This window comes from Phodopus roborovskii, unplaced genomic scaffold (assembly GCF_943737965.1).
Source record: "Phodopus roborovskii unplaced genomic scaffold, PHOROB, whole genome shotgun sequence".
Taxonomy (NCBI): Eukaryota; Metazoa; Chordata; class Mammalia; order Rodentia; family Cricetidae; genus Phodopus; species Phodopus roborovskii.
Window position 1 is genome coordinate 25,358,331 of NW_026126407.1, and position 24,034 is coordinate 25,382,364.

General features: G+C 49.7%; 2 protein-coding genes across 6 annotated transcripts in view; one reads left to right on the forward strand and one right to left on the reverse strand.

The window, feature by feature from the left end:
- Tnip1 (TNFAIP3 interacting protein 1) overlaps positions 1–13,353 on the forward strand; it is a 51,118-nt gene extending 37,765 nt beyond the window's left edge. For 4 of the 5 annotated variants that reach the window (XM_051180657.1, XM_051180660.1, XM_051180655.1 and 1 more), the window contains 8 exons: positions 47–178; positions 3,999–4,127; positions 5,955–6,086; positions 6,636–6,761; positions 7,204–7,269; positions 7,535–7,726; positions 8,994–9,084; positions 12,631–13,353. In XM_051180657.1, the coding sequence (XP_051036614.1) occupies positions 47–178; positions 3,999–4,127; positions 5,955–6,086; positions 6,636–6,761; positions 7,204–7,269; positions 7,535–7,726; positions 8,994–9,084; positions 12,631–12,665 (903 nt within the window). In that variant the 3' untranslated portion in view covers positions 12,666–13,353. The remainder of the gene's footprint in view (positions 1–46; positions 179–3,998; positions 4,128–5,954; positions 6,087–6,635; positions 6,762–7,203; positions 7,270–7,534; positions 7,727–8,993; positions 9,085–12,630) is intronic. The other variant, XM_051180658.1, reaches the window with a different exon arrangement.
- Positions 13,354–13,794: 441 nt separating this feature from the next.
- Positions 13,795–21,981, reverse strand: Gpx3 (glutathione peroxidase 3). The gene is made up of 5 exons (XM_051180661.1): positions 21,742–21,981; positions 17,386–17,539; positions 15,531–15,648; positions 15,079–15,178; positions 13,795–14,761 (listed from the first exon to the last, which is right to left on the reverse strand). Exons 1-5 carry the CDS (start codon positions 21,826–21,828, stop codon positions 14,540–14,542), a joined length of 681 nt encoding a protein of 226 aa, XP_051036618.1. The 5' UTR covers positions 21,829–21,981; the 3' UTR covers positions 13,795–14,539.
- Between the last annotated feature and the right edge of the window lie 2,053 nt (positions 21,982–24,034).

A 24,034-nucleotide genomic window follows, 5' to 3' on the forward strand; every position in this document is an offset into this window, starting at 1 on the left:
CGTGCTGTCCCCCTGCCCTCACACTCCCTCTCTGCGGCTCCTCCAGATCACAGAGCTACGCCAGAAGCTGGTGGACCTACAGAAACACGTGACTGAGCTGGAGGTGGAGCGTGAGCAGAAGCAGCGGGACTTTGACCAGAAACTCCTCCTGGCCAAGTCGAAGATTGAGACAGAAGAGGCAAGTGTGACCAGGCCTGCAGTCTTTGAGGTTCCACGCTCCTTCCCAGAGTCCCTGGGATGAGAGTCAAGTGCTCTGCCACCTCTGGCAGGCCTGTTTCCCTTCTTAATATTGAGAAAATGGGGTAACTATTGCTTTTCAGTTCTTCTTGCTTGCATTTTGCAAAGCTTTTTAATTGGTTGAAATTTTTTTTTTTTAAAGATTTACTTATTTTTCTTTTATGTGTATAGGTGTTTTGCCTGCATTTATGTCTGTACTGTATGTGTGCCTGGTGCCTACAGAGGCCAGAAGAGGGCATCAGATCTCTTGGAACTGGAGTTATAGACACTTGTGAGCCCACTGTGTAGGTGCTGGGAATCAAACCCAGGTCCTCTGAAAGAGCAGCCAGTGCCCTTAACCACTAAGTCATTTCTCCATCCCCTGATCAGTTAAATCTTAACTCCTATGGAACTATACAAAGAAATACATAATATAATGCCTCGAGGTGGTGACACACACCTTTAATCCTGGGAGGTAGAGGCAGGCAGATCTCTGTGTGAGTTCCAAGCAAGCCTGGTCTACAGAGTGAGTTCTAGGACAGGCTCCAAAGCTACACACCACAGAGAAACCCTGCCTTGAAAAATAAACAAACAAAAAAAGCACACAATATAAAAACATAAAAATGGGACACAGTAGGCTCACACCTGCAATCCTAGCACTCCGGAGGCTGAGGCAGGAGAATAGAGTTACAGATCAGCCTGAGATGTATAGCAAGACCCTGTCACAGGGAGGAGCTGGTGTGCAGTTGAAGTGCTTGCCTGAATTCCATCCCTCGTGCTACATAAACCAGGCTTGGGAGTGTGCAGAGGGAAGTATAGAAGTTCAGAGCCGTCCTTGGCTGCATAGTGAGTTTGAGAGTAGTCTGGGCTACATGAGACTCAAAATAAAAAGACCCTATGTCCTGAAACAGATAAAAGCAGGCCTTGATGGGGTGAGGAGCTGTTCAGAGTAGAGTAGGGCCTAAGACAGACTCTGTTCCAGCTGCAGAAGAGAAGCTCAGCGACCAGATAGAGACTAGTAAGTAAAAGTATGATATGTTCCACAACAGAGGAGGGGCAGAGATCAGAGACTGGGCAGAAGAGATCTGATTTGGGCTGTGCTGTGGAACAGCACTCTGAAGAAATGTCCTCTGCTCTGCCCTGTGTGACTGGTGCCAGCCACAGCCCTCCAGTCCTGAAGCAGCTGACGAAGAGAGGCCACCTGGCTCCTAGACACTTGGGGGTTTAGTGACAGTGCCATTTCTTTCTCTTCATGGAGCTGTGCAAGGGCCGCTTTGCGTAGCTTTAAAGCAGATATTTTTAACACTGATCGCATTTCAGAGACACTCCACTAGCACGTGGCACCTGGGCCTTATCTGAGCACAGGCTGTGTCTGTGACTACCCCTTTCCCTTGAGGATTGGTGACAGAAACACTGTGGCCTTTCTTCTGAGTGCACTAGCATAGCACTAAAGCCAGATGTCCCTGCTCTGTGGTGTCTTTTCCTTACTCATGTCTACAAGGGAGACAAATCCCTGCAATCTGACCTCTGTGCTCTCCACTGGGGGAGGAAGGGGTCTTTCCAGGGTAAGCCTGGCCTGGCAGATGGGAACTCTGTGGTCGAGGGCACGCCTTGTCCTAGAGTCTTCAGCAGGAGCCAGGACATCACACGTATGGCTTGGCCCAGGCTGCCCTGAGCCACCTCTGAGTAGAAACCACTCAGCCACTGATGTGTGGAATATTAACTAAAGGTCACACAGGAAGGGGTGACACTTCAGTCTGTCTCTTGACCCATATGACCCGATACAGATGAGCTAAACACTTTCCTGGAATACTTCCCCTCCCCCTTCCCAGACCCTAGTCCTCCGAGAGGTAGCCATGGTTAAATTTTTTAAGATTTATTTGTGTGATTATTTTGTCTTCATGTGTGTATGTGTGCCCCATGTATGGCTGGTCCCATGGAGACCAGAAGAGGGTATTAGATCCTGTGGAATTGGAGTTTTGAATGTTTCTGTAGCTGTTATGTGAATGCTAAGAATTGAATTCAGGTCCTCTGCAAGTGCTTGTAACCACTAAGCCATCTCACCAGCTCCCAGACCTTTTTTCAAGTCATGTATCTGCTGACAATCCAGTGGTTTTTTGTTTTGTTTTTTGTTTTTTGGTTTGTGGTGTCTGCTCTTTATGCTGCATTGCCATCCACTGTTTGAATTTTTGTTTCTTTATTTTTGAGACAGGCTTCATGCTATGTAGCCTAGGCTGACCTGGAACTCACTGTGTACACCAGGCTGGGCTTGAACTCAGAGATCCATCCATCCCTGTCTCTGGACTGTGGGGATTAAAGGTGTCTGCCACCTCTTTCAGCCTAACCACTGTTTTAAACTCTGCTAGCTGGCCTCACAGTGCAGGCCTGTGAGGCAGGAGGATCCGGAAAGTTCAGGGCCTCCCTCCCTCCGATGCATCATGAGTTAAAGCTTGCCTAGGCAGTTTAGTAAGATCATGTCTTGGAATGTAAAAATAACAAAAGTCAGGGGCTGAGAAGTTGGGGCCATAGCTCAAGGGTAGGACAGTTGCTTAGCAAGTATGAAACTCAGCCCCTGGCTAAGTAAATAATCCACTTCCTGGCCTGGAATATCATTTGGTGCCTACACCACTACAGCCCAGTTTGAGTCCCAGTCAGGGAAGTGTATTTGGGCCGGTGAGACGGCTGGTTGGACAAAGTACTTGCCACCAAGTGTAATGGTCTGAGTTTGACCCAGGGACCTACATGGTAGAAGGGGAGAAACAACTCTCACAAGTTGTCATCTGACCTCCACATGTGCATATCCATGCACATACAGATGATAAATAAATGTGAGAATCAAGGAACTCTTCCTTTGATGTGAATGGACTAGAAATGAGGACCAAGAATTGGGCCCCAGTTTCCTGTGTATTTGCAAAAAGTCAACGCACGCGCTCGGCGTGTGCATACGTGCACACTCACACACACACACACACACACACACACACTCACAAGCACGCACGCCGCACGCATGCTTCTCATTGAGCAAAGGAGTCCAGGGGCTTGATGTGCTGCCACCATTCCAGCTGTGGCAGTGTGATGCAGAAGCCTAGAAGCTTCTACCCTTTAGCTGTAGTAATCTTTTACTCCGTGCACTTCTTTGGAAGGAAGGGCTCCTCTGTCCCTTTTATCTATGTCTTTGAGTGTGATCTCTTCTGTTTTAGAAACCTGAAATCCTTAAGGGGCTGTGGTATTCTTCATTCTTTGTGAATCTAGTAGAGATAGGGACTCTACTCTTGACAACATTTTACACCCAATGTTGGGACTCACAGCTCTCATGAGGTCCCTCTGTGACTTTTGATAAGGTTTCATTAGCCCCAGAATTTAGAAAGCTTGCTTAAGGGGCTGGAGAGATGCTCTTAATCTTGGTTAAATTCCCAGCATCCATATGGCAGTTCACAACTACCTATAACTCCAATTCCAGGGAATCTGACACCTTCACACCAATGTACATAAAAAATGAATTAAACTAAACTAAAAAAGGAAGAAGAAAAAAAAAAAAAAAAAGAAAGCTTAGTTAAGAGGGCCTGTGTGGAGCCCAAGGTCTCTGCCAGCATCAGAGCTGAGTGTCTTTCACTCTATCAGGCTTTTCTTCCGTAAGAGCAGGACAAATGGGCTCTCAGAGACACCAGCCTCTGCTCGGGTTCCTTGCAACTGAGGTGGTTGCTGAGAGAGAGCCAGGGCATGGGTCAGGCAGTTCAGGCCTCCTGGAGAATCCCTGTTTACCAATCCTGCATTCTCTACAGACTGACAAGGAACGGCTGGCAGTAGAGGCCAAGGAGTTGCGCCAGAAGGTCAGGTACCTGCAGGATCAGCTGAGTCCTCTCACCCGGCATCGACAATACCAGGAAAAGGAGATCCAGCGGCTCAATAAGGTGGGCACTATGAGGGATAGGGCTCTGTGAGCTCAGCTGCAAGGTCTGCGCCCCCCTTCTGCTGTCACCCCCAATTCAGGAGAGGTGACCCAGCCCCTGTAGGAGTGTGGACTCACTCCTGCCTCCCATGTGGCCTTTGTACATGGCAGCCTCCCCTGAGGACCCCACTATGCCCTGACAGACAGTGCTGGGCCTACCCAAGCTTGAATCTCGCTTGCTCAGCAAAACTGTCCCTGGATCTCTTTCTGGTGGCCCCATTTTATAGTCCTGGGATAGCAAAAGCTGTTTTCTCACCCTACTGATGGGTGTAGTATTTATGCATATATATATGCATACAGACACACACACACACTTCTTGAAGCCAGTGTAAGAGACCTGTCACTGAGAGTCCCTGATGTGTAGGGGCTAAAGCCCATGGAGAGGGGCATTCTGTGGACAAGAAAGAAAGTAGTGTGAGGATGTGGGTGACTAAGGGCACTTTGCCTTTTTTGGGGGAGGGTGGTGTTTCAAGACAGGTTTCTCTGTAGCTCTGGCTATCCTGTAACTGTAGACTAGGCTGGTCTTGAACTCAGAGATCTCCACTGCCTCTGGCTCCTGGGTGCTAGGAGTAAAAGTGTGCACCATCATCCCTGGCTTCCCGGCCTCCTAATACCCTCCCCCCAGCTTTGTCTGGTCTTCAGAGTTGGTTGATAAAATAGAAACTAAAGTAGCAATTGCAGTCCAGGCTCGTGGAACTAGAGACCAGGTGGGTTGCTGAGGCCAAGAATCTTGAAGAAGCTGTCAGATGAAGCAGCTTCTCTCAGAGAGTTAGGTTGCTTTCTAGGGCTTGGGTATGAAAAGTTGAGCCAGGCCTGTTCAGTGGTCTTTGTACATGAGAACCTCAAGTTAGCCTGCGGATTAAGAGCACAGACAGAGCTGGGCATTGTGGTGGCACACACCTTTAATCCCAGCACTTGGGAGGCAGAGGCAAGTTGTTCTCTGTGAGTTCAAGGCCAGCCTGGCTTGTAGATCGAGTTCCAGGACAGGGTCCAAAGCTACAGAGAAACCCTGTCTTGAAAAACAAACAAATAACTACAACAACAAAAAGAGCACAGACAGGCTGGGTTGAAGTTCTGTGTTCACTCATTAGCTGTCTCCATTTACAGTTTCCTTCAGCAACAGAAACCCTCAGCAGTCTCCATTAGGATTTCTGTTGCTGTGATAAACCACCGCGACCCAAAGCAACTCAGGGAGGAAAGGGTTTATTTCATTCATAACATTAGGTCAGGGCAAAATCTGGAGATAGCAGCTGAAGCAGAAACCTTGGAAGAACACTGCTTAAGGTCTTGCTCCTCATGGCTTACTCCGCCTGCTTTAGTATGTATCCAGGGCTACCAGCACAGGGGTGGGACCACCCACAATGAGATGCGCCTTCCTGTATCATTCACTAAAACAAGAAAATGCCTCAAAGGCTTGCCTGTAGGCCAGTTTGGTGGGGGCATTTCCTCAATTGAGGTTTCCTCTCCTCAGATGACTCTGGCTTGTGTCAGATTGACAGAAAACAACACTGGACGCTCAGCCAAGTCACAATGGGTCTCTGGGCCTTAGTTTTTATATGAGAGAACAGGGATGAGGTCCTAGCCTTTGCTCCACAGGATGATGAAGAGACTTCAGGGCAGTGGCCCGAGAACAGCATTGATGAGTAGGGCTGGTTAAGGACCACTGCTGCTGGGGATACAGTTAGAGTTACTGTACTGTCAGAAAGAGGTTCTCCATGAGTGTTCTTCAGAGGGGGCTGACTTCCAGGCAGGCCTGCTGCTGATCCTGTCCCTTCTCTCCTGACCCCAGGCCCTGGAGGATGCCCTCAGCATCCAGGCCTCTCCATCATCACCACCATCAGCTTTTGGAAGCCCAGAAGGGGCTGTGAGCCACCTGAGGAAGCAGGAGCTAGTGACACAGAATGAGCTGCTGAAACAGCAGGTGAGGCTCGGAGAGCTGATGCACCCCGGGAGCCAGCCAGCCTTCCTCCATGCTAGCTCTGCTGTTCATTCTCTGTGGGCCTGGCCATCACTTTTTAATTTCTACTTTTTAATTTTAAGTCAATGATCCCTTTGTTTAAATAAAGTCCTGTCTGAGAGTCCAAAGATAGAAGAACACAGAATTGGGGCTGGAGAGATAAGCTCAGAGGTTAAGAATATTGACTGCTCTTCCAGAGGTCCTGAGTTCTATTCCCAGCAACCACATGGTGGTTCACAACCACCTATAATGAAATCTGATGCCCTCTTCTGGTGTGCAAGCATACATGCAGACAGAACACTGTATATATAATAATAAATAAAATCTTAAAAAAAAGAACACAGAATTACTCTAGTGAAGTTGGATTTGGGGCTAGAGGTGCCCTACTCTAGTCTCCAATCACCCCCCCCCCCGACTCTTCCCCAACAGCCCAATGAGAAGCATGGAGCCTGGGCCTGAGCAGTGCAGCTTCTAGAAGGCTGCCCTGACCCCTCACCTCCTGATCCCCTCCAGGTAAAGATCTTTGAGGAAGACTTCCAGAGGGAACGGAGTGACCGTGAGCGCATGAATGAAGAGAAGGAAGAGCTGAAGAAGCAGGTGGAAAAACTGCAGGCCCAGGTCACCCTGTCAAATGTCCAGGTGAGAGCACCGCCACCGTGGCCCACCGTGGCCCACCGTGGCCGTTTGGGGTTAGAAGGCCCCAGGGACTTGCTAGTCTGCATCCAGCTCTACTGCCGCTATTCTCTTTTGAACTTTGTACAGTGTCGTGGTCTAAGGTATTACTAGCTCTGACTCTCCATCAATGTTAATGTCTAGAGGAGCAAAATTAATAGGGTAGAATGAAAAGACACTAGCAGGAAAACACTTGGACTGTACTTCTGGCCTGTGTTCGGGCCACCATGAAGAGCAGGCCCCCTGCAGCTAACAGCCCAGCCTTTGCTGTGCCCCTTAGTGCCCTTCCTGGAGCCTCCCAAGCTTGAGTGGGGTCCTGGGCCTCAGCCATCTGCCCTCAGGGTGGTGAGGCCTCGGCCAGCACCTACTATGAACCATCTGTACTATCAGGCCTGTCTCCGTCCTCCAGCTCAAAGCACTCAAAGATGAGGAGAAGGCCAGAGAAGCCCTCAAGCAGCAGAAGAGGAAAGCAAAGGTGAGCAGCTGGAGGGAATGGGCAGCTTGCACTGTCTGAAACATTTTCAGGGAAGTGGGAGCCCAAGGAAATACTGCCAGCATTCTGCCAGTTAGTGCCAAGAGAGCAGTCCTCATTAACCGTCATTATCAGTCATCTGTGTCCAGGACCCCCGTCATGCCTGTGTCCCAGCCTCCCTTGCCTTCTTATTGCTAAGATGGCAGCTATAGGACAAAAAGTGGGTGCCACTCTGGTGGCAAGAGGCAGATATGAGCCTTTCTTGCAGGCCTCAGGAGAGCGCTACCACGTCGAACCCCACCCTGAGCACATCTGCGGGGCCTTTCCCTATGCCTACCCACCCATGCCAGCCATGGTGCCTCACCACGCTTTCAAGGACTGGTCCCAGATCCGCTACCCTCCACCCCCCATGCCCATGGAGCACCCGCCTCCACTCCCCAACTCTCACCTCTTCCATCTGGTGAGTCTGGGTCCCCCCTTCCTGCAGATTCTATCTAGGAAGGAGGGCCAAGTGAGGGGGTGGGAACCTGCTGTCCCAGCGGTTTCTCAGAAGCAGGGTGGTTGTGGGCAGCTGTCCAGTGGCCCTGGGCTGCTCTCCCTGGAGACAAGATTCTGCAGCCCCAGCTGCTCAGCACCACTGGTGTCAAAGGGAGAAAGACCAGTAGGAATACAGAATAGGAAGGACTGCCGTCAAGGCCTCAGCTGGGTAGTAGAGTTTGCTTTGGCATTTCTTCACCTTCAGTTGAGTTAGGTCTTACCCTTCCCAGGCTTCTCCCTTCCTCTGCCTCTTTACTCTACTCCTCTCTCCTTTCACTCCTTTCCTTTCCTCCTCCTATTTTGGTTCCTCTGCTTTTCCCTCATCTTTCTTCCACCCCTTAGAGTTGTTGTCACCTGCCCCTCCTTCTGCAGTCTCCCCTCGGTAGGTAGTCATCTCCTGTCTGGCCTTTTATTTAGCTTCTCCCCTTATGCACACTTAAACACCGGTGTGAGATTGCCTCACGTACCCCCAGCACAGTGGAGGGAAGAAACTTGCCTACAAGTTTGATGCCAGCCTGGGCAACATAGTGAGATAATAGGCCAGCCTGGGCTACAGAGTGAGACTATCTCAAAGAGCATGAAAGGGAAGGAAGCATGGACTCAAAGCTACACTTGGCCATTTTCTCAGCTGAGTGACAAGGTAACCCTTAGGAGTTGGTACTTTATTCTTATGCATTTAGGACTGCTCTGGCTCTGGCTGCTGCTGTGGCTCTGAATGTGGTTGGTTGTGGAGTCAGTTTTTTTTTTTAATTTTTTTTTGGCGAGGGGTACTGGTTCTTCTGGGGTTTTTTGGTTTGTTTGGTTGGTTTTTGGTTTTGCTTTTGGTTTTGATTTTGATTTTTCTGTGACAGGGTTTCTTCTGTGTAGCCCTGGCTGTCCTGAAACTCACTTTGTACTTTAGACTGGCCTCAAACTCAGAAATCCACCTGCCACTGCAGTGCTGTGATTAAAGTTGTACACCACCATACTTGGCTTAAAGAGTTAAAGGGAAGTACATTTTTGTTTTGATTTTTATTTTTGAGACAGGGTTTCTTTGTAGCTTTGGAGCCTGTCCTGGAACTCACTCTGTAGACCAGGCTGGCCTCGAACTCACAGAGATCTGTTGCCTCTACTTCCCTAGTGCTGGGATTAAATGCATGCACCACCACTGCCTGGCAATTGTGAATTCTTAAGCACCTATCTTGTTACAGTCCGAGTACAACTGGCGTCCACCCTGTGCAGGGATTCGGAATCCCACTTCCCAAGTGATGGACCCACCCCCAGACAGGCCTGCAGAACCAGGTGAGTGTGCATCCCCTGGTGGAAAGGTCTTTCACCCACCCACACTGACCCAGGTTGCAGATGCTGTTGCTTTGTGAGCTTGGTGAATGGAGGCCCAGCTTCCTGAAATAGTACTGAGAGGAAAGATGTTGACTGGAATTAGAAATAATCGAAGGAACAGACACTTGCTCTCTAGCACTGTGCTGTGAAGTAGCAGGCATGTTCCTATCTTAGTGAGGGGGCAGAAGTGAATTTCAGTACTCACATAGACAGACAGGTTGCCCAGAAGAGCAAGTTTCTGTGAGACAGGTCAAGGCGCCTGACTGGAGCAGGGCCAGGGAAGTTTTGTGGAGGCAGCGACATCCTGGCTCAGAGGCCAGAGGGATAGGGGATATTCTTGCAGAGAACAATGACAGCCACAAAGACCTCAGGTGTCGATCAGATTTCTGTCTCTGGGACAAAATGCCTGAGACAATCAGCTTCCAAGGAGGAAAGATTGGGCTTGGGCTCAAGGTTTCACAGATGCAGCCACCGGGATGCTCAGTCTGTGGTTGTTCAGGGTATCCGTGCAAGAGAACACAGCGGAGGTGATCTCTCTACCTCCTCTGACGACCACAAAGCAAAAGAAGAAAGAGAAGGAGCAGCTGGAGACCTGTGTCCCCTGCAAGGGATACTTGTAATAACCCAGAGACCCTGTGTTCCCTGCAGCTTCTCTCACCTCTTCAAGTTCTACCACGCCCACATACCTACAGGCTGATGACTAAGGCATCTGGAGTCACTCTGCCTCTGGCTCCTGAAACCAGTGTCCCTCTCAATGCATAGTGCATGTAGGCAATCTCCCGGAGTCCCCATGATCTTGACTCTTCTGACAGTGCTTAAAAGCCCAGTCTCTAAGGTCCAAGGCGGACTCATATGTGAGCACTTACAGAAACAAAAAAAGACAGATATGGTGGCATATCACTTGGGAGATGTAAGCCAGAGGATCAGGTCATCCTTGACTACATAGCAAGTATGAGGCTAGCCTGGGCTATGACTCTATCTCAAAACAACAACAACAAAATTGAAAGAGAAAATTTCATGTTTCCAGTATACAGTGTTGGGCCAGACATAGAGGGGTAACTGTACCTCTTTCAGAAGGGAGAAAGTGTCATAGACAAGAAGGATCAGACCAAAGTAATACTAAAACCCCAAAAAAGCAAATAAGAACTCCATAGTTCTGGGCTGTGACCTTGGCTGGCTATACTTGGTGCCCATGGCTCCCCACTGATTCACATTCTACATTCCTGGCATCTCTAACTTCCTGGGGTCTCCAGTACAGCTTAGACATCATCCTCACAGTTTCACCTACTACCATGTCTGGGGTTGCCCACTAGGTCCTGGATCCTGCAATATGCATTGCCTGACCCTGCCCCCCCCCCCAAGGCCTTCCTTTGAAATCTGGGTGGAAGTCATGACCCCATAACACTTGGCATTAGGCACACCAAATGCCAACATGTACTGCCAATTAGTGTCGGCTTACATCACAGCTGCAGTGGTCACAGGCCTATGTGTATGTTGGACCTGAACATGGCAAAGAAATCATGTGTTCTCTTCTCAGATCAGGGGGGGTTTACATGTTAGGCCTTCTGGACTGGGACTCTAATAAACCAAGTTGGACGCAGATTTTTGGTGGCCCTCCTGCTTCTACCTCTCAAGTGCTAGGATTGTGGATGGGAGTCACCACATCTTCTTTGGCGTCTTCCTATTATGGAGTTACCCTCAACACATCTTTCTTAATACTTCTTGGCAAGTTCTTTGCTGTTTTGTTTTGTTTGTAAGATTTATTCTTGGCATACATTAGATGTTTCTTTTCCAGCCAAGTGATGGTAGTTTCTAATCTGTCTGCCCTGCCTTTGCTCCTGTTCTTAGAGTAAATCTGTCTGAAGGCAGTCAGCAGTAGCCTTGATACTACCAGAACACTGTGACCTTGACATTTACTTAAAACTCCACCACACACAAGTGTCAGGGCATGGACAAAACAGACAGGTTCTTGCTAGAGTAACAGAAGTGACCCAGTTTCTAGTAGGGTCTTCATGTCTACCCAAAATGTCATGAGCCTGGCCTCACTGCCCACACACCAGTCTGTATCAAATTCTTCTGAACCCTCAAGTAGAGTTGCACATTCAGTTTTGCTTACAGCCACCTAGGTAGTTTCTGGGACTCTGAACTGCATCACAGACTCTGTGATGATTGATCCCTCTCTTGGTCAGCAATTTCCTTGGTTGGTAGCTTGCTTGGTCGGCATTTTTCTGTGTTACTCAGCTTTCCATCCCTGGGCCCAAACACCCAAGATAATCTACTTACACAAAGGAAAGGTATATTTTTGATGTAGAATTTCAGAGGTTTCAGCCCATGGTTACTTGGCCCTGTCACTTTGGGCCTCTGGTGGCATGGCCTCTCATAGTAGGAGTATACAGCAGAGTAGGCCTGTTCACCAGGAAGTAAGAAAGAGAGATGGGCTGAAGTTCCAGTATCCTCTTCAAGGGTGTTTGTCCGGTGGCTTTGATTTCCCCCATGGGACTGTCTCCTAACTGTCCTATCCTGAGAACCATGGGCTAGCTGGTAACTAAGCTCTTAAATGTCTGTCTCAGAAAACATTTAAGGTTCAAGTTATGGTGTTTTAATAGGAGTGAAGAAAAGTGGCTGATTTAAGCATCTGAGAGAGTCAAGATCAAAGAGGTGTCAGAGTTTGGGGCAAGGTGGGGTGAGGTATGTCAGAACGCCCCAGGTGTATGGCCTTTTCAGAGTGTGGCAGAAGGGCTGGTCTGGATCCTGAGAGTAGTGTGGAGTCTTTGGAGGTTGTAAAGTACAGTGACATGACCAGATTGGAACTTTGGAAAACTCCATCTGGCCACACAGTCTGCTATTAAAGAGGTTAAAGGATCTCGAGCTACAAGCTAGTCAGGAGACTTGGGCCCTCACTCTCTGCAGGAAGCACTGAGCCTGTGGGACTCTGGGAAGGCCACAGTGAGAGGGGTAAATACAACAGGGAAGCCATGTCCATGAAGAAGTCATTGTTATACAGAAATGAGGCCAGCTCTGTCAGAAGATAGTGCAAGCAGAGGCCACAGACAAATGACTCAAGTAGGGCTGGAAAACTTGGTGCTTGGAAGAAGGGATTAGACTGGCTGGTCATTTCCCGAGGGTCTGTGAAGTCCTCTAGGGCTGCTTTAGTGAGAGACAGAGAATGACATGGTAGGCAGGGCTGACCCCTCCTCCAGTTCTTTTGGGATTTGGAGATAAACAGACTGAGTTCAAATCCCAGTTCCAGCACATGGTAAATCTGGGACTTGGGACAAGCTTTTATAACTCTTTGTCCTAGTTCCCTCCTCTGTTGCAGGGGTAGCAAATGACCTGCTCCTTAGCGCTGGGTGCAGATCGCATGATGAATGCCCTAGAGACATCCTGGCACTTAGTAGTATACAATAACTCACTGTTGTTTACTCTAGTGAGGAAGCCTGAATTGGCGTCTGTGTGAGACTGACCAGACCACATGATCTTAAAGCTTTAAAACTTTTGTTTGTTTAGAGTCTGCAAAAAATGACTGTGAGGGGCCTCAGTGAGACCGCATTGGGTCATTTGGCTCCACCTTCGTCTTGCAGAGCCAGCTGACCTCAGATTGCCGAGAAACTAAAGGCCATGTACGTGTTCTGTGTGGCCCACGACTTGGCTGAACAGAGGCTGGGATGAGCAGGCGGCCTACCTCTCCAGCCCCACCTCGAACTGTTTACAAGACTAGGGAGACTCCACCCATGAGGCCTCTACCAGGTTCTTCTGGATGCAACTAGGAGAAATTCAACACACCCTGCCTCTTGCCAAGACAAAGGGGCCTCACCTGGCTTTGACTTGCCCTCTTTTGCCGAGGCCACTGGCTGTCCATCCTAAGAGTGGGGTGCAACCAACACTCTTTCCTCTCAGAACCTTGAAGAATTGGTTCCAGGCTCTCCAGAGACTACACCCAGTTCATGTGCATGTGTAATTTTTGCTTCAAGCTCAGTAGCAGTACCTGGTTCATGGCCCTCTCCTTACCCCTCTATGAGGAGTTATGGGAAGGGGGCTTTGTCTCTAGAGCAGAAGAGGATGATGCTATGTTCTGATGCTAGCGTGCACTCCACTGCACCCATGGCAGCCTCTTGAGATCCACCATGATCTGGGAGAAAGGCCACATCAGCCGTGTCTGCTGAAGGGCCCCAGCCTGAAGCTGTCCTCGGCCCGCATACCTTTTGGACATAAATCCAACTTGAGAATCAACATTTTGTGACTGGTAATTTTTTTTTCATGTCCTCATAGCCAGTAGGAGTGCTGTGTTTCTGGTTCTGCTTTTCCCTTCAACATTCCTTTCCTGCATAGTCCTGAGAATATTGCTAGCATCTTAGGGTCACCCAAGGGTAGAGGAAAGATCCTGGGCAAGGAATCAGAGGACTTGGAGCTATGGCAAGCCTTCGTTCCCGCCCTTCAGAAGTGATACCCTCTCTGAGCCCTCGATGCCTTGGGGATGGTAGGTGAGACTGAGCCGAAGTGAACTTGGTTATAGACTCCAGTAGCTAGGCAAGGGCTACAGTATGGACCTAAATAGAAGCAAAATCACAGACCCCACAGCACATCTTTCATACCTCCTCATTTCTCTTCTTCCTTCACCCTCCCTGTCTCCATCCCCAGCCCCCACCTTCCATGCAAGGAAGCCACCACAGGTAGGCTGAGCTGCTGCAGAAAAGGCCTTTACTGGGCAGATGGGGGTGTGAGAGATGCCAGTGGACAAAGTGAGGGAACAGCATGTCCTCCAGAGGAGCGGGGGTAGTGTCCCTGCCTGGGAGCCCAAGCCTGAATGCACTAAGGGCTGGCTCCACAAACAGGTTCAGGGGAGGCCCGCCCACAAGGGCTTCGGACCTCTCCTTCATGGAGACACCACCCCAGACTTGGAGTACGTGGTCATCACACTCACAGTTGCCTTGGTTGTTCTCAGGAACACTGTGGGATGGGGTTGAGGACTTGGGAGGGCACTTCAGGAAAGGTGAAGGAGGCTGGCAGTGTAGTGAACCCAGATGTGTATGGGGACTTAAGTGTGGGCACGTGGGGGGTGCTGGCCCCAAGGATGATGTCCAGATTTGAACAGGATCATTGGAGCTGGTGTTTCTGCTGGGCTCATTTGGAATAGAAAGCTGAAAAAAATATAAAGGTACAGTTCCCCAGTACCAAGCTGTGAACACAGGTGGTCCATCCCTGGGTATCAAGCAGGTAGACATGACTGTCACACTGGCACAATTGTCACATGTGTGCACAATGGTATAGATACACAGTTGTGCCAGGCTTGTGTTTTTATGTAATAAGAAAGGGCGCCTGGGGTGGGTGTCAAACAATAGAGAATGTAGGTTCCTTCCTGAAGAGTCCCTCCCCAGCCCTTGCATAATGGACAGGGGATAGGGGTAGGTGGTGTCAGTTACTTCCATCTGGCCCCCAGGGCTGCCTGTCGCCTCATGTAGGACAGGATGTCCATCTTGACATTGCTGACTGTGGTCCGGTGGTACCAGCGCATAACAGGTATGCCATCTGGCCCCACCAAGAACTTCTCAAAGTTCCAGCGGATGTCATGGATCTTCATGGGTTCCCAGAAGAGGCGGCCAGGTGAGCCTAGGAGCTCCGCAGTGGGAGGGCAGGAGTTCTAGTGGAGGAGTGAGAGGGTGTCAGCCTGTCTTGAGGGCCCTCCTGATCTCCCCTCAGCCTTCCTAGGGGAAAACTGAAGGAAGGGCCCCAGTTTGGGAGCTAGAACACTTGCCTGCCCATCTCTGCAGGAACTGGAAGGTTGTAGGCCCCTCAGATTGCCCCTGTGGGGCCTGCCTTCTCTGTACAGTAGGCTGAGGGACCACAGAGTCTGTCGAGTCCTCCCATGGGAGTACTAGACCAATGCCAAGGCATTCCTGGGGGCGAGGTGCATGGACTGGGGCCCGAGCAGCTGGGGGAGGCTCCTCCCACTCTCACCTTCAAGAAAGTGTAGACCTTCTGCTCTTTCTCCCCATTCACATCTCCTTTCTCAAAGAGCTGGAAGTTAGGGACAAAGCCACCACCCGGTCGGACATACCTGCAAGGAAGGTACTCGGTGGGTTCAAAGGAGCCACACATGGCTCAGAAATGAGGTGAAGGGACTGAAGAGACAAGGAGAGCTGGGAATCCCGTTTATTTGGTAGCAACTCATTACATATACAGGTCCACTGTGTATTTGCCATCTCAGTCCCTTCTCTGAGCCACCCCACATGCTTCAGGACTCCAAACAAGTTACCCATAGCCTTCTGTTTCCTGTCCCTCATCCTCATCCCATTAAACCTCATCCTGGAAAGGGCATGGGGGAGCAGAGTGACCTAATGGCTGGCATGGAGACAGTCAACCACCCCTGCAGCCTCCGGAGGCTGCCATCTTCAACCACAAGAACTCACTTGAGACTGGGTAGGATCTCCGAGTTCTCGCCTGGCTCCTGTTTGCCAAATTGGTTGCAGGGGAAGCCCAGAATGACCAGGCCGAACGGCCCAAGTTCTTCTTGTAGTGCATTCAATTCTTGGCCAGGGAGAGAGCAAAGAACAGGTTAAAAACCCTCCTCATCACCTGCTCCCCACCCACCCTCCAGATTGATGGAACCTCTGAGGCCCAAGGAAAGAGGATTTTCCCAGGGTGGCTCAATGAATCAGTGGCAAGGCTAGGACTCCAGTCTTCTCCTGACTCCAGTCTGGGGACAGTGAGGTTTGGGAGAACATCAGGTGTGTGTTTCCTCATGTCACTAGATACAGGGCCCCTGCCTGGGTCAGTCAGCTGAGGGCTCTTCCATCTATCTCTGGGCAGATGGCTGAGGACTTCTTAGGGTGGTGGTGAGGGCAGGATTAACATCCCTTGCATCTGGGAATTCAGGAACCCAAGAGTCCCTGGCCAGCCCTCCAGCTTCCTCAGCATCCCTGTATTGCGGACTTGGGTACAGTGCCAGCACCGGGCCCATCACTTCAAAGATGTACTGCACTGTTCAAGGACTGGACAAAAGCACAGAACACAGAGCTATGGAACCATACACCCTGCCCGCAAATCCAGGAACTCTCCTGCAGTGCCAGCCAGGTAGCCAGGGTCTGCTTGGCTCCAAAACACTGCCTCCTGGAGCCATCAAGCTGAGCCTGATTGATTCTGTCCCCCTGAGAAGATAGAGGACCGTGACTTAAGGGGGTGAGAGTGCCAGGCAGACACCGGCTCATTGTTGCCAGCCTCGTGTCCCTAGTTGTTTACACATACTGAGCCTTGGTGCCCTTTCCTGCACACTGAGTTAAGAGGAGGGCTGAGCTAGACATTTTTTAAAGAATGAACTGCTGAACTGGGTGTGGTGGCACATGCCTTTAATCCCAAAGGTTTTGAGGCCAGCCTGGTCTACAGATTGAATTCCAAAACAGCCAGGGCTATTTAGAGAAATCATACCTCAAAAACAAAACAGAAACAACAATAACAAAAGAATGAACTATTGGATGCCACCAGCACCCCAAACCTCTTCCTTATCAACTGCTAGAGCTCTAAGCGAGGGCTGAGAGACGGGCCCACATAGATGGGGCTGGAGGGGGAGTAGGCATTCTCAGAATGAGCTGCAGCCACCATTTCCTTTTAAAAACGATTTACTTTGTCAGTTGCGTTGGTGTTTTGCCTGCATGTGTGTCTGTGTGAGGGTGTCAGGTCTTGGAGTTAGAGATAGTTGTTAGCTGCCATGTAGGTGCTGGGAATTGAAGCTGGATCCTCCGGAAGAGCAGTCAGTGCTCCTAACCACTGAGCCATCTCTCCAGCCCTGCAGCTACTATTTCTTACTCCAGTCAAGGAAAGCAAGAAGCACAAAGCCAGGTAGCTGAGGTACCTGGGTGTGAGAAGGGTAACTGGGAACTTCCTAGAATATGTCTACCAGGCCTTGGGCTTATATGATTATCTTCGGAAAATATGAAATACGGTAGAGCTGGGATACGCACTTTTTCTCTCAGCCACCATCATCCCTTCCCCCTTGCATGCCATGGGATTAAAGTATACCCAAGTGGGCTGGAGAGATGGCTCAGTAGCTGTGAGCACTGGCTTCTCTTCCAGAGGTCCTGAGTTCAATTCCCAGCAACCACATGGTGGCCCACAACCATCTCTAGTGGGATCTGATGCCCTCTTCTGGCATAAAGTTACACATGCAGATAGAGAAATCTTTAAAAAAAAAAAAAAAAAAAAAAAGTACCCTAGTGGCAGAATCTGCCCCAAATTAAGCAGCAAATTAAGGCAGGAGGAAGCACTTACCAAGGTATTGGTCTGTCAGACCTCAGTAACTGGCTACATTGACAAAGAGGACATATTTTCCTGCATACTGCTTAAAAGGAATGTATTCCTCCCCATCAATGGTGAGGGCCCCATACTCGTAGATGGTACCACTCATGCCTCCATGGCAGTCTGTCTGGAAGAGAAAAAGATGGAACAATTAGAGTGGAGACATTTGCGAAACAGACATTTCTCCACCTTCCGGATACAAATGATTCCCAACAAGGAGAGAATAACTTACCTGGGACAATAAAATCTGAAACTGAACTAAAACTGAGGTCTCCTAATTCCTCATCCCCTGTAACTATGAGACACTACTAGACACTCGTATTTGCATTAAGCACTTACTGAGTACTGTGGAACCTGAGATTAGCAAATATCACTTCCATATTTCATAGGCAGTTGGGCTGGGATGACAGGCAGCATTGGGTGGCTGCTGCAGTAGTCCAGGCAAATAGGGAGAGGCCTCTGCTAGGTAACTGGGAAGGAGATGATGGACAGAAAGGATGTGTCAAGATATTGAGATGAGTCAAAGCCTACCAATCTGGAGGACTGGAAGGATGAGGTATGAAAGATGAAGCTGGGACATGAGACCAGGATCCAGGAGCAGGGCATTGTGAGATACAACAGTCTGCAGATCAACAGTCATATGCCTTCCTGTCTGTCCAGCCGCCACTCCACAGGAAAATGAGGGGAGGAGCCTAAGGTGCAATGGGTTATGCCAGAGCACCCAGGTTCTGCTCCAGCCCTGCCACCAGCTGGGTGCTGTCCCCAGCCTTCACTTAACCCTGACCCTCTCAACCTGGAGAGAAGGAAAGGGCCACTGCCAGCCAGCAGGGTGTTGCCCTGTCCCCACCCCCACCCTTCCTCATCCCCAAACATGGACAACAAAACTCCAGGGCTACTCGGAAAAGTGGTTCATAGATGTTAGGGCCACATGGGAAAGGAAAATCATTCCCTCTTCCCCTTGGTTCTGGAAAACTTGCTGCCAAAGCACGGTCCTCAGCCTGACTGGGTGAAGGTGCTATCCAGGCAGCAGGGTTGCAGGGGAGGGGGAAGCTGATGCAGCAGAGTGTCTCTATCTCAAAGTCACTGCAGGCTTGACCAACTGGGTGAGTCTGGCTGCCTCTGCTGGGTCGTCCCTGACAGCTAACAGCATTCTGGGCTGTGGGGCAAAGTTCCTACACTCTTAGTCTAACATTGCAGGACTGAGTGCTCAGCCAGACAGGACAGCCCTTCTTCAGGCTTCTGAAGCCCCAGTTAGGATCACTTCTACCCTTAGAGGCAAACAGCACCAAGATTGGGGGTAAACATCAGTAAGCAGGAGATGGAGAGTTCAGGGCCAACCTGGACTAGATAGGGACATCCTTTCTCAACAAGAATAGTTCAATACAAACAGGGCAGGATACAACCCCTGCTGCCTCCCTGCATGCTGCCTCACCCCATGGGTATCTCAAATGTGAGGAGAGCATCTCAGGGGTTGACTGAAAAATGGGAGCTTTGAAACAATGGGAGGTCCAGTAGTGTTTGAAGGGAGAGAACATGGGGAGCCCCATGAATTAGATTTCTGTCTTCACTGGTGGTGTGGCACTGAGCAAGCCACTTTAATTCTTCAAGGGGATAATCCCATCTGCCTCTCAAAGTGTGTTTCTATTATTTTGTTTTGTTTGGCTGTGTATAGAGGCCAAAGGAGAGATCTGTGAGATTTTTCTCCATTAAATTATTTCATTTCATATATTCACTTATTTGGGGGAAGATGCCATACGTAGCATCCATGTGGAGATCAAGGGACAGCTTGCAAAAGTCAGTTCATTCCTACCATGGGAGTCCCAGGAATCAAACTGAGGTCATCAAGTTTGGCTACAAGTATCCTCACCCACTGAGCTTTGTCGCTGGTCCTCTATCTTCTGCTCAATGTTTGGCTAGGTTGCTCAGTGAGCTCCTGGATCTATCTATCTACCTGTCTCTGTCCCCAGTAAGCCTCCAATTGTTGGCACCTGTGGGCATGACTGGTTTTACATGGCTGCTAGGGATTATCTTATGACAATGATTTCACTCATCTCCCCAACACTTGAAATTATTCTGAGAAACTGTTAGCAGATCAAAACAGGCTTGGACCAGTAGGTCATGGAGCTTACTCTACCTGCAGCAAGGACCAAGCACCTGTGAGGTGCCTCCATCACAGTAAGAAGCTGCCTTAGATATTTGCTAACTGCCCTAGGAAGGGAATAGTGACAGCTGCCATGCTTTGTACAGGGGAAAATGGGGCTCATGCGGAAAGCCCAGGCTGGGAGGATGGTCTGTGATAAGGATGCCATAAATGGCTCTCAATATCTGATCCCCACAAAGCCTTGTGCCTTTCTCTGGGTCCACAGAATCCCAAAGCCCTGTTCCTCCACCAGGGGGACCAGAAAAGAGTACTGAGAAGACTCCAGGAACAAGAGAGGAGAGGAATGGGTTGAGAGGTGGGGGAGGAGGGAACACTCAACAAGGCACCTAGTTGCTTAGGACTGCTGGTCCATGCCTTCTGAGATGTAGGAGACTCGCAACTGGGCCCAGCTGTGCCTCTGGTAGTGTGTGACCACCCCTCCCCTCAGGTTTCCAGCCTGTCTGCTGTAAGATGGAGTGGGATTCAGGGCCACTTAAGGCCCTTCAGCCTTGACGTCAGCCTGTGGTCCCATGATGCTCTCTGCCTTGTGCAGTCACCTAGAAACCAGCGGTTACTAGGATCCCACGTCAGCAGCTATTAGTCTGCAGCTCTGCAAAGCCTTTTGCAGCTCAGCTGGACCAGACAGAGAGCTTCCCCTCTTGTTAACCCTCTTTTTGACTCAAGAGAGTCTGTATCACCTTGGGTCTGCATAAGTCCCCTCCCTATTCCCTTGTCCTGAAGTTGGAACAAAGGAAGCCATTGAGTCTCAGAAGCCAGAACAGTAGCATGTCAACTCTAAGGACCTGGGAGGCCAGATGGGCATGCCTGCGCTGTCATGAGCCACAAGCTCAGCTGGTTGTGAGATAAGATCACATTTCACCCTAAGACTTTTATAGACCATTCATTCTCTCTTCTGTCTGAACTCATCCATTCCTCCCTGATCCCATGGGGAGCACAAGGCTGTGATGAGTATCATGGCCTGTGTGCTTACCTGTAGCCTCCTTAGGACAGGATTCAACCCCCACCCCTCACCCCAAGCTATTCTACCCCAGTCCACCCCTACCCCTGCTCCACACCCTAATCTTGAGCTCTGTCCTGGCTCTTGTTCTAGAAAATGCCTACTGAGCTGGTGATTAGGAATGGAGCTGGAGAGAAAGTGAAGGCTTTACAGGTACCTCATCTGTTTAGACTAAGGAGCTAAGGGCAGAAAGTACCTTAAAAACAGGAACCACCCTTGGGACTCTTCAAAAGGTGGACAGATTCAGGAAACAGCATTATAGATTAGGATTTTAGAAACCCAGAAACTCTAATCTAGAGCCTACCCAGGGTGGGTGGGTGGGTGGGTGGGGGTGTGTGTGTGTGTGTGTGTGTGTGTGTGTGTGTGTGTTTAGAGACAGCTCTTTTCCTTGGGTCTGGTTCTACTTGCCCCCCTCACCCTAGGGAAGAGAAGTCTGCAGAGCTCACCAAGGCCTGACCAAGGAGATAAGCATGTGGGTTGGCTGCCTTCAGCCTCCCCCTCCCCCTCTGGTTCAGGGTGCCACATGGGACCAGCATAGACCGAGCTCCAGAAGAGTCTGCCTGGCCTGGGTTGGCTTCTCTAGCTACAGTGTTTGCTGCATGTCTGGCCAATAGGTTCTGAATAGGGAGTACAACCAGAGAGTTCCATAGCCTACCAGCCCTTCTCTCGCCTCTCCTCCCTGCTGATTGAGAAACTGAGGCCCAGAAAGGGATGTGCCTCCAAGTCAAAACTCCCCCTGTCACAGATCTCTGCCACCAGAGCCCTAGATGAGTGAAGAGGCTATCAGCCCACCCCCCACCCTCAGCAATTTTTCAGGATGACCAACTGCACACTCCTGATGCCTAAAGGGGTTAAAAACCCACACTCTTTCCAAAACCCGCTGAATGGGATGGTCATTCCCAGGTAACTGGATGTGGCAAGGCGAATCCCAGATGACAGTGGAGAACGTATGAACTCAGGAAAGACTGTCCTCCCGGGTTTGTTCTGCCCTCTGAAGCACGCTGGTCTGGATTTGAGGAAAGGGTGCAGAGACGGAGGGTCGAAGGGTGGGGTCCCCGCGGCAGGGCGAGATGGGGGCTCCCGGTGCCTCTGGGGAAACGGTGGCACTCCCAGCGGCGCAGTGGACACCTGGGCGCAGTGAACTCGTCTTGCGCTCTGGAGGTTCACTCACCTTGGACTTCTCTTGTCCCCGGCCCGGGGGAACGAAGCCGGCCAGGAGCAGGGACAGAAGGCAGGATGCCCGAAGAAGCCGGGCCATGGCGGGCTGGGGCGCGTCTCGGGATGGCCACCGTCCGTCTGAGGTGTCCGAAGTGCTCAGCCACCTTTCAAGCCCTTCTCGGTAGCCAATCCGCAGCTAGGCCGGGGTCTTCCTGGCCAATGGCAAGGCGGCTGGATTTTCAAGGACGAGACATTCCCGCCCCATTTTCCTCCCTCTCCCCAAGCCCGGGGCGACAGTGACACAAAGCTTAGGAGGGAGAGAAGGGAGTCAGCTGTCTGGGAAGGACTAGAGATGGGCGCGGCCAGGGTTCTAGACAGCACCCAAGACGCAGTTCTTTACCCAACCTCTAAAAACCGGGGACTTTGCCCTGAGAACTTAAAAGAACATCAAATCCATTTAGTGCAGAAGCAGCAATGTGTGAGCCCGGTGTGGAGGCTCACACCTGTAAATCTAGAATCCAAAAACTGAAGCAGGACGATTGCACAGGTTCAAGACCAGCCGAAGCTACAGAGTGGAACCCAGTATCAATTGGAGGAGGTAGCTCAGTGGTTTAGTAGTTGACCAGCATGCATGAGGTCATAGGTCCAATCAGTCCCTAACAAGCAAGAGGAACGTGTGGATGTGATCAGTTTTGAATTCAGCCTTATCCTTGGTTAAATTATGGATAATGGTTCAGATGGGTGAGGACCAGAAAACACCCCCCCTTTTAATTAGCACGTAAAAGCTATGTGTTCATCTCTGTGGTCCTAAACTCACTATTTTGCGTCTCTGAGCCTCAGCTTGTCCAGCTGTCATGATGGGATTCGTTAATGATCTCTAAGGTCCCACTGGCTCTGACTAAATAATGAGTTTCTAAGTGGTGGACCTAGCCCCCAATCTCAGAGGGTACACAATAGATGTATAATATTTGTTGACTCGATCATTAAATTTGTTTGTGCTTTCATATAATGTCAAGCTCTAGATAGGGGCTTTCAGGTTTAATGAGGCTGCAGCAGGGAAGCGGTGCTTCTTGACTTGCTAACACAGTGGGCTAGGAAGCTGTTAGGAGAGAGTCCTGCAGTAGGGAACAAATTCATAGGGCTGCCCACCACTGTGTTCTAGTCTCGAAGGCATTGCAGAAGTGATTCTGTCACATGACCTCAGTCTTGCTCACGTGATGGGTTGGGTGCCTTCTAGAAATCTCCTGGCTCAGAAATGCCTCCTGGTACTTTGCTTTTACGATGATTTGGGAAGTCAGTGTGACCTGTGGGATTTGGAAGGTGTTTTCTGCATTCACAGAGCTTTCCTTCTTCAAACCTCATTGTGGGGCTGGTGAGATGTCTCAGGAGGTGCAAGCTTGAGTTTAATCTACAGAACCAAGGGTGGAAAGAAGGAACCGGTTTCTGAAAGTTGCCCTCTGACCTCCATTACAGTAATAAATAAGTTAACAAACTCATTGTGTTGAAGTAAAAAGAGCTTAGAACCCAGAAAACTTTATAGCACACAGAGGCATGTAACTGTGGCTGACATGACAGAGTCTCAATTAATGTCACTATTCTAAAACCTTAAGTCCCTGAAGCCTAGCAACAAAATTCACGGCAAATTCATGGCAAAGAAGATACCAGAAACCAGTCTCTAGTCTATGTTGTTCTGTGTGGTCTAACACTTTGGGTTTGGAAGGACTGCATTTATTAATTATGTTGGTGGAATGGGTTGTTTTGGTTTTTGTTTTTGTCAACTTGGCCTAGACTGGAGTTATCTAGGAAGAGGGAGCCTCAGTTGAGGATTGCTTCCATCAGACTGACTTGTGGGCAAGTCTGTGGGGGAATTTTCTTGATTGATGATTGATGTGGAAGGGCCCCTGGACGGTTGATCCTTGAATGTATAAGAAAGCAAAGTGCTTTCTGCAGTCCACACAAGGGAGGCTTGAATCCCAGGGATTCTGAGGTGGCTAAGGTAACTAAGAAGACTGATAGCTAGTTCAAGGCCAGTCTGAGTTGCACCATCCAGGCCAGTATGAAATCCTGTTTCAAAAACAAAAGAAAAAAATACCCCCCCATAAACACACAAATAACTAATAGTCTGAGCTACAAAGTGAAACACTGTCAAAAAAAAAAAAAAAAAAAAAAAAAAAAGCCCTTCCCCTGAAACCAACTGGCAGAGATAAAGAAATGAGCATTAAGGCTGATGGCCCCAAGTACTTGGTGCTTTTAAAATATCTGTTTTAAAAAAAATAAAAAAAAAAAAGAATAGAGGATGTAGCTCA